We start from the raw sequence: 9,427 nt of genomic DNA, 5'->3' as shown, positions 1-9,427 counted from the left end.
CTTCTCTTCTCTTCTTTGAGAATCCTGGCATTTGAAAGCCAATGTCTTGTTCTAGACTCAGAAAGTCATTTCTTAATGTAGAAAACGAATGTTGACTCTCACCTTACATTTCAGCTGCAATAATCCCAGAAGTACTCTATGGAAAGTGCATGCCTCTGACAGAATGGAGGGAGATCATACTCTACTAAACGCAAAAGAATATATATATGCATCTCCTATTCTATTACATCTACATGTAGTAGGCTGCTGTCTCCACTAAACTATAAAATCTTAAGGAAGCTTAAACTCCTAGTACCCATCATAACATCTGGAGTATAGTAGAACCTCAGTAAATGAAAATTATATGAAAGAATAAGTTGAAGCTCTTTAAATAACCACCTTGAATGTAACTGGAAAATAAATAACCTGCTCGGTAGGTCTGCATAGCACGTGCCTTCAGTACTACACTTTACTGATGAATATTTTGAAAAACTCTTAAAAAGCCAGGTGCCAGGTCTCTCTGGTCAGGGTTTGTCTGTGTGGCAGAAGCTGAGAAGTCTTATCTCTTGGGGTACCTGCTAGCTTAATTCCACAGTGGCTTTTGGCTGTGCTTTTGTATTCTTGCTCAGTCCGAGGCAGTCTTCCTATCCAGGAGCAGCATTTTGGGGCTAGTGAGGATTCCTAAGACCCCTTTCAGTATGGAACTGCGGGCTGAGCCATGCGGCGTAGCTAACGGGATGTGTGTGTGTGATCCTTGCCTACAACGCTTCCTTGTCGTGAGGCCTGGTTTGAACAGGACTTTAGCTTCTGCCAAAATTTGAATTTGGCAAAAATTGCCTTCCTTTTGGCAACTTCAGTCACCTTGAAGGCTTGTCAGGAAATGGCCTGGGACACCTGCTGGCCTTGAGGCCAGACTGACTGACGTCCTTGGGCTCTCTCAGGGTATTCACATTTCAGAGGGCGACAGAGCTGACTCAGAAGATGGAAGACCTAACTTACAAGCTGAATGAAGGAGATAGCTTGGGGAGCACAGGGCCAAGGGGAAGGCCCCTGAAAGCATTTCTCTGCATTTTAAGATTGTTCCCAGAAGGCCTGTCTACATCTCCAGGATTGGGCTTGCTCTTCTTTGGGCCCCTGCAAATGCTCTTTCCCCTTCCTGGGATGTTTGCTCTGCTCTGGGTCAGCTTCGTGAAGCCAACCTTTCACTTGTGAGGCCTCAGTGCACAGGTGCTGCCAGAAGGCAGCTGACTGCCTGAGTCTGGGTTAAGGACCCTCCTGCTCTGTGGCTCCTTCACTCCTCTGGTTAGACCTTCTCGACTGCACACTCAGTTACAAAGTCTCCTGTGCAAGACTGTCCTCTGTCTCTTCTCCAAACACTGCCAAGTTCCTCTGTGGTTCACCAGAGCCCTGGCAGCCCCAGTACCCAGCACCAGGCCTGTGCCCCATAGGACATGTGTGCACAGTCATGGCTTACCTGGATGTGTACATGGGTGCTCATCAACCAGTTCTCTCCCCTTCTGTAGTTGTAAGCCAAGTGTGCATAGTCATATTTTCTTCTTAAAATAATCACCTTTTCTTCTCCTATTTCCTATAATATGTCCCAAGTCCAAAGCCTGTAAATGAAAATGACACCTCCCTATGAAGTATGAGAGGGTCTGGGTAAGGGTTTTTTTTCACACAGATTTGGGTACATGTGCTCTTCTGCTACACCCGGGCACACGTGATGACCCTAGCATATACCATACTCAACCCATGTACATGTACCCTGCCTTAGGCTGCCCTGGATGGGACTGAACCAGTACGGGGCAGATTAAGGGAGATTTCACTGAGCAAGCCTAGAGAAAGAGGGCTTTTACTGCTCCTGCTCGCCAGCTCCCAGTTCCTCTGAGCTGTGGGATGTCCTCGGGCTGCCTTCTCTGCTTCATTCTGCAAGCGGGAAGCACTTTTCCTCTCAAGATGGAGACGCATTTATTGGCATTCTAATTTTAAAAGTTCTCCATGTGCAGAGATGACTTTGATCTTCAGCAGAAGTTTATTTCTTCCTATTAGCATCACATTATACAATCTGTGACAGATTAATCACAGCTATTGTTGTACTGTTTATTCTACACACTGTATAATTTTACTTTCAAAATGTAATTTTAATTAAGAAGGAAGTGCATTTGCGAAAGACATTTTCCTGACAGAGGCTTCCTGGGCCCCACTACTGAACAGGTGTATGCCTTGGCTGCCCGGACAGCAGCGTCTCCAGCAAGGAGCCAAAGTGCCAGGACCAGGGACGAAGCAAGTTCTGGGGTTTTATGGTGTGACAGAAGCACTTGCATAACTCACTTGAGGCTCACTTGCATGTTTTTTCAAGAATTTGTCTTCTTTTTCTCTAAAACAAACAACATGTCTCTGTGCCATGTGGTATAAAGAATGTGGCTGGAGTTTAATAGAAAGCTGTAAGAGATGGAGGAGGGGCCTGTGGGTCCGCTGCTTTACCCTAGGCTTGAGTCTAGCCTCCCCGAGCCACCTCTTTCTCTTCATGGTCCATTAAATGCTGTGACCTTGGTCAAGTTACTTAACCTCTCTAGCGTGACTTTGCTCAGAGGAGAAGGATCTCAGCGAGGGCTACAGGTGAAAATGTTAGGACATGAACTCAGGACAACGCAGGTAAGGTGCTTCAGGATGTTTATGGGCACATCGTGATGCTCAGTAAAGGGGCTGTGCATTTCCTTCTGTTCAAGAAGATAAGAGAGCAGCCTGCCCGCCCCCCCACCCAGGATAGACACAGACTTTGCCAACTTGATGGTTTTGCAGGGAGCCCACCCTGGTTTGGAAAGAGCAATCATTTTTGAACTGCAGAATCCAGAAACACACTTCAATTTTACCACTTACATTAAGTGCTCGATCCAGAGCCATATACCAAGCACTTGGGGCAACAAGTTCTTTTTTTTTTTTTTTTTTTTTTTTAAAGAAAAACGTTTTGTGGTGAAGGAAAAATGCCTATGCAAGAGGGCTGTGAAGAGGTGCTCCTGTGCATGATGCAGTTCATGGGACAGAGAAGAAATGGACAGCCATTTGCGACCAAAGCCAGGCTGGGGCACAGGCTTGAGCTCTGCCTCTGGTGTGTACTTCGAGGCAGATAAATCGCAACGCAGTAGCATGATGCGGATGCCAGTTCCTACCGTCTGACTTGATCTGCCAATCAAGCTGATGAAGAGACCTATGGTGTTCAAGGGCAATGGCCAGGGGTGAAACACTCCTGTTCTCCTGCTAGAACCCAGGAATTGGCAGTCCCTGAGAAAAAAAAACTGCAGAAAGAAGAGGAGAAAAATAATAAACTAAGATCCCTATAGGATAAAACCACCACCCCCACTTGGAATCCTACATTAGGCCCCATCAGAATGAAGTTCAAGGCATAACCACAGCTCTTTGGTTGTGTTGGAATTTTTTCCTTTCACATACCGAGCTGTCTGAGATGGGTATTCAGCTCTTTTCATCTCTGCATCAGCAGAACTGAGTACAGTACTTGGAAGACTTTGCCTTCAAAAATAGTCATTAAATTGAATTGAGTAAAATGATTCCCCAAGCAGGCCATTGTTTAGATCGTTTGTTAGAGAGAAACCTTTGTTGGAATGGCGCTTAAACCGTTCTTTAATAACAGCTGGGATCTGTTAGGGTAGAAGAAAGGTAAAAATGGAGGTAAAAGCTGAAGACAGCACATATGGCGTTGTCGTTAGTGGCATTTAGAATGAAGTTAATATATGAAACAGGAACGGCACTCAGGCAGAATCACACTGTTCCAAGTGTGGCCTGAACAATCCTTCCCAACGCCTTGCACGTGTGCAGGCAATGACAAAATTGGTTTGCGGTGGAAGAGAGAGAGGTTTACCAGCACATCAAGTGCAGCATTTGCAAATCTCTCAACAGAGGAATGAGGCACAGAGCATGCCTTTTTATGGGGACATTTCTTTTCCAATGAAAGCAAATTCATTGGAAACACCCTGTCGTAGTTAACATTTTTATAGACTTTGATATACCTTTCAGCATTTTTATATAATGCAGATATTTGCTTAAACTTTAGAAAGAAAAGTTAACATGATTTCAGTTTATTCTACACATATTTCAAACACTGGGGCCTGATAAACATTGCAGTCTGTCCCTTGAGCTGCTGATGGCTCTGAGGGTAGCTATTTGACCTCTAAGGCTGTTGCTGGATTTTTCTCCTCAAAGCTATTCTTTGCCTTTTTCTTAGAAGAGGACATTCAGGTCTGAACCTATTTCTTTTCCTCAGTTGTGTGGCACTTCTGGGAAATTTCTGATCAGTAACTGCCTAAAAAGGTGGTTTGGGGCCGGCCAAATAGTTCAGTGGATTAAAGCACCTGCAAGCAGGCGCAGCAACCAGGGGTTCGATCCCCAGGCCTGCCATGCCGGCCCTGCCCCCAGGGCGCTGAGACAGCAACTGAGAGTGGGCATGGTGGCGCATGCCTGTAATCCCAGCTCTTGGGAGGCTATAAACAGGCAGATCACTACAAGTCCTATCTATGTAGTGAGACCCTGAACACCCTGTAGACCATTCCCCCCAAAAAAACCCAAAAAACAAAACAAAACAAACAAACAAACAAAAAAAAACTGGGAGATAATTCAGTGGCATAAGTGTCTGGCTGGCAAGTGCAAGGTCCTGAGTTCAATCCCCAGTATCAGAAGGAAAAAAAAGGTGGATTGATCAGGGTACAGTGGTACATGCCTGTAACTCCAGCACTCAGGAGGCCTGAGGAGGGAGAGTCACAAGGGCAAGCCCATCCTGGACAATTTAGTGACTTAGTGAAATGCTTTCTTAAAAATTGTTTTTAAAAGGTGATGATAGGGGTTGATGCCTGGGGATGTATCTCAGTGCAAAGGTCCTAAGCTCAGTCCCCAGTACCAAAATAACTCAAAAACCAATAGATAAATAAATAAAAATAAAATAAAAAGCTGGCTTGGCTTTCCTACCCCAGAACAGCTCTATGACAAAAGTTATTAAAAGTGGGCATTGTCCAACATTTGCAAAACATCAGAAAGTTTCCAATGTTAACAGCTTCAAATAGCTGGTCTAAAAGGTACAGCTTATAATAAAAATCCAGTAAAAATTATAGCTAAGCACTTTGCAAATTTAAAGTATGATACTGAAATGCATAACCCAAACAGCTGTAGCTGGTGTGCTAGGATACAGTGTGCTAAGATACGAGGAGGCGGGTCGGTTCTGTCTGTTTTTAGCTGTGCCCGACCTATGTGCAGCAGCTTGGAGAATTCTTTGCAGTAAGAGTGGCAGAAAGCTGGCAGGGCGGGGAAATGCCAACAGAACAGAGGGAAGAGGGGACTCTTTCACGCAAGGTGGTAGCAGAGGTGTAAAATGCCTCCTTTTAATGCTGGCTGCCTCTACCTGTACTCCCCTAAGGTCAGGCTAGGTGTGGGGTTGGAGGGAAAGTATCACCCCAGGAGTCAAGAATGTTTCTCTTCGGATATCAGTTCAACTCATGTTTTCTACGTGACCTCAGACAAAATCATGTGCTTCTCTGGACCTCAATTTCCTCAAATCACACAGAGGTGTGGATTAGAGGACTTGAAGTTTTCTCTGATTGAAAATTGCTAAAATGAATTGATCCACATTAAGCCAACCCTTCTGTACTGGATCTTTTCATTTGGAAATAAGCTTCCTGAAAAGGGCAATGCTTATCCAAAATGAATAACTCTTTAATGATGACATTTCAGGCATTTTGCCTGCCAAATGAAAAACAGAGTTCTGTTTCTAAAATGTGTGTGTGTGTGTGTGTGTGTGTGTGTGTGTGTGTGAGTGACTCAGAGGGTTGAGAGTTTTTTCACTCTTCTAGTTGCCCACACTTAAAACATTGGGGTAATCTGTGATTCTACTTTTTCACTCTTTACCCAATTCATTGGCAATTCTTGGTGCCTCCACCTCATAAATTTCGAATGCGATCACGTTTTATTACCTCAGGATCAGCAGTGCGTCAATAGATATCAACTTTATCTCAGAGCAAGATTATAATAATACCCTCCTAGCTTCTTTCTGCTTCCTGTCTTGTCTTTTACTGTCCAGTCTGAATACAAATCCCTTCAGAATTATTCTGCTAAAACTCTGCTTCCCCAAATTCATTTCTGGCATCAGCCAGTTTGGGCTATGTTATGCAGAAGTAACAGAAACATCAGAAGCTCAGTGGCTTAATCCAAAGAGTCCCTGCTCAAATGACATGTCCAGTGGAGAGTGGCAGCAGAGTTCTGCTCTCCTGAGCCAGTCACTGGTTCGCTTGGGCTGGGCCTTTAGTCATTGGAGGAGGGATAAAAACAGAGACTCTTCCTTCTTCTGCCTCAATGACCATGTCACTTCCTCTCCTATTTTCTGGGCTGAGCAAGTTGCATGACATTCATGGGTTGAAGAAGTACAGTCCTGCCAAGTAGACAGAAGGGAGAAGATCGGGAGGCTTTGCCAACAAAGCCTCATGGCTACCACTTTCCCATTTCACTCAGGGATATCCCACGTTCCCAGCAGCAGTGTCCTCCAGGGCCCTATGTTAGATGACATTTCAACCCCACTGTCTGATCCCATCTCCTTCTTTTCTTCTTCCTCCACGGCAGCTCCCTAAATGCTGCCTGCAGGCTCTTCCTCAGGCCCTCTGCACCCGCTGTCCACTCCTGGAGGGCTCTTCACACAGATGTTCCCATGGCCCTTACTTCCTTTGAGTCTTCGCTCAATTGTCCCCTTCATATGCGGCATTTTCCTTACCCATGTACTTAAAAATACAAATTGCCCTCTCGCCTATCACACCCAGCATCCTCTAGCAATGCTTTCCTACATCATTCTGTCTATTGGACTATTCATCCTCTAACACAACGTTTAACAGATTCATTTTGTGTTAGAACGTAAGTGATAAAAGCCTGGGTTCACATTCCGTAGGTTCAAATCAACAACTCCTTTATTTCTTAGCTGGTGATCTTGGGGACATTACTTAGCTTTTCTGTGCCTTGGTTTTTTTTTTTTTTTCTGTAAGGTGGGGTTAAAAATAGTGCTTACCTTCCAGAATGTGGTGAAGATGGAATGTGTCAGTTACGTGGCACAGGAACAAAACAACCCTGTCTTTATTTATTGTCTGATTAATTGCACTGAGATCAAAGCTCTGCGGAGCAGCAATGTTTTTGTTCTGTTTCAGCCGTGATCCCCAGCGCGGTGGGTGGGATGAAATTGGCATGACATAAATACTTACTATAAACCAAGTGAATGAATTACTGAATGAGTAGCATGTCAGACCGGGTGGTCAGTACTCCCTGTTCTCTAGGGCCTTCACTACCCTGCGGTCTTCAGGCCTTAACACAGGGAGGCCCACTGAATAGCAAGCTCCCTCCACAGTCCAGATTGCGCCTGGTCAGGGCTCCTGAAGCATCCGTGGGGACTTCTCTGGATGTAATGAAATGCAGTGGGGCCTTGGTTTGCTTAATCAGGAAGCGTTCTGCTCCACACTGAATCTGAGTACAGGTGAAACATTAATCTACTCGACAATGGCCAACACTTCTTTGGCTGGTCAGCTTGAGTTGAGACCTTGAACCCTGCGTTCTGCTTCTGTGGTTATGCCTGTTCCTCCTGCAAACCAGCACTTGCCCTTGTGAAGACTGGTCTAGGTCTATCCTCTGTGGGGAACATAAGGGCGCAAAGGCTGTCTGTGAACCAGACAAGCAGTAGGTGCTGGGGCAAGAGTTGTTACATGACCAAGCCAATGGATTGAGAAGCTTACCCGGTGGGAGTCATGCAGCGTAGATCCCCCATCTAGTTGGTGAAGGGGACTTGCTCCCCTGAACTATGGACACTGTGGAGAGAGCTATCAGAAAATATTTTTTCTTGTAATTGGATGAGTGAACAGTGCAAGTGTAAAATGTCTTAATAAGGTGCATCTGCATTGTTCAGATGCTGCAGCTATCCCCAGTTCATTGTCTTAGACCTTTCAGGGTGCAGGAACTCAGCAAAATCAATAACTTCCTCATCTGTCCTATATAGGTTGCACTGGGGCTTCCTGTGGTAGAACTGCCTTAGGATTACAAAACAAAGGTGGATACTACCAGAAAATTCCTAGCAGTGAGAAAAATAGAGGGAGTTTCTGTTCTCACATGTATTACGTATGGCAATCTCTATGGTGCGTGGTGGTGAGGGGAGTATGAGGTGCCATAGCTCTGTGTTCTGAACCTGATTCTGTTTTCTGATGTCTGGTTCTGTGCAAGCCCTGTGGGGACCTCTTTCCCACTTGTCACTATGTGAACTCCAGTCCTTAATTGTACAGGTCATTCGGATGGGAGCAAACTTACAATTAATGGGACATGACACATGTTGAGTAAAGCACCTGCTGGTTCCAGGTGAGATGATATGTTTCTTTCCTGAAAAAGAAGTAGGGGTTGGTGAAACAAGGATTACAAGTCCTTCTAAGTCTGTTGTAATGGGCCCTGATTTAGTGACTGTCCTCAGTGCTGGGACCAAACACCTGGCAACCGAAGCCTAAAGGAAGAGGTTTAATTTGGCTCCGATTCTAAGGTTTCAGTCCAGGTTCTGCTGGACTGAACACAGAAATGACTTTGCAAAAGGACCTGGGTGGAGGAAAGGTGTTCACCCCACATTGACAAGGACTTAGAGAAAGAAGAGAGGAGCCAGGGAGAGAGACATACCCTTCAAGGTCATGCCACCAGGGAACAGCCTCCCCGGAAGGCCTCACTGCCCAACAGCCAGCCAGACCCTTCTTCTTCCACAGTCCAGTCCTCTTTCAAAAGCACCCCATAAACGGATGAAGCTGTTAGGGGACATCTAAATTTAAACTATAGCATTCTGCCCCTGGGCTCTACCAAGAATTATGTGCATCTTTTCATGAAAAATGCATTTATTCCATCTCTAAGAGTTGCCAAAGCCTTAACCATTGCAGTGCTGCTAAAAATAAATCAAAGCCCAGTGTCTCCTGAGTCTTAAGGTAAACTCTTAGATGTGAATCCTGTTTAAAAAGCAATAGCAACAACAAAAAACTTTAAAAATATCAAACATGTCCAACTTCTAATGGCACAGAATAAACATTCCTTTTCCAAAAGAAAGGAACAGAGACACAGAAAGGAATGGAATGAAAGTACTACCAAACTCACGAGGGTAAACAACAGGTCCTGTGACTCCATGCCCAGTACTAGGGGCAACGTGGGCTGACACACAAACTGCAACCGGCTTGAGCAGCCTCACCACTCGAGCTCCATATGCCACAGCTGTGTGGCCTCCTTTTGGCAGATTTCAAGCGTTGCTTTTAGCCCTCCTCAGCAGATGTGTTCCTGGCTTTTTTAAAATCCTGGGGCTTCTACTGCACCTTCAGGTTTATTCTTTTATTTTATTTATTTATTTTTATTAATTTTATTGAGAAACAGATAGCAATGAGACAGTTTCAAAACAGGT

General features: G+C 44.9%; 1 protein-coding gene and 1 long non-coding RNA gene across 3 annotated transcripts in view; both read right to left on the bottom strand.

Annotated features, from left to right (window-relative positions):
* Positions 1 to 3,268, bottom strand: part of Ngf (nerve growth factor) — a 66,457-nt gene extending 63,189 nt beyond the window's left edge. The window contains exons 1-2 of one of the 2 annotated variants that reach the window (XM_023701769.1): positions 2,860 to 3,268; positions 1,454 to 1,592 (exon numbers count right to left, since the gene is read on the bottom strand). In XM_023701769.1, coding sequence (XP_023557537.1) covers positions 1,454 to 1,467 — 14 coding nt within the window. In that variant the 5' untranslated portion in view covers positions 1,468 to 1,592; positions 2,860 to 3,268. Of the gene's footprint in view, positions 1 to 1,453; positions 2,718 to 2,859 lie in introns of those variants that run through there. The other variant, XM_023701768.1, reaches the window with a different exon arrangement.
* A 3,895-nt stretch (positions 3,269 to 7,163) lies between these two features.
* LOC111812744 overlaps positions 7,164 to 9,427 on the bottom strand; it is a 6,061-nt gene continuing 3,797 nt past the window's right edge. Inside the window, exons 2-4 of the long non-coding RNA XR_002818159.1 lie at positions 8,314 to 8,382; positions 7,749 to 7,832; positions 7,164 to 7,644 (exon numbers count right to left, since the gene is read on the bottom strand). This is a non-coding gene — a long non-coding RNA (uncharacterized LOC111812744). The remainder of the gene's footprint in view (positions 7,645 to 7,748; positions 7,833 to 8,313; positions 8,383 to 9,427) is intronic.

This window comes from Octodon degus, unplaced genomic scaffold, assembly GCF_000260255.1.
Source record: "Octodon degus isolate 3935 unplaced genomic scaffold, OctDeg1.0 scaffold00140, whole genome shotgun sequence".
Lineage (NCBI taxonomy): Eukaryota > Metazoa > Chordata > Mammalia > Rodentia > Octodontidae > Octodon > Octodon degus.
Note: the sequence above shows the minus strand (reverse complement) of the source record. Positions and strands in the feature narration are given on the sequence as shown.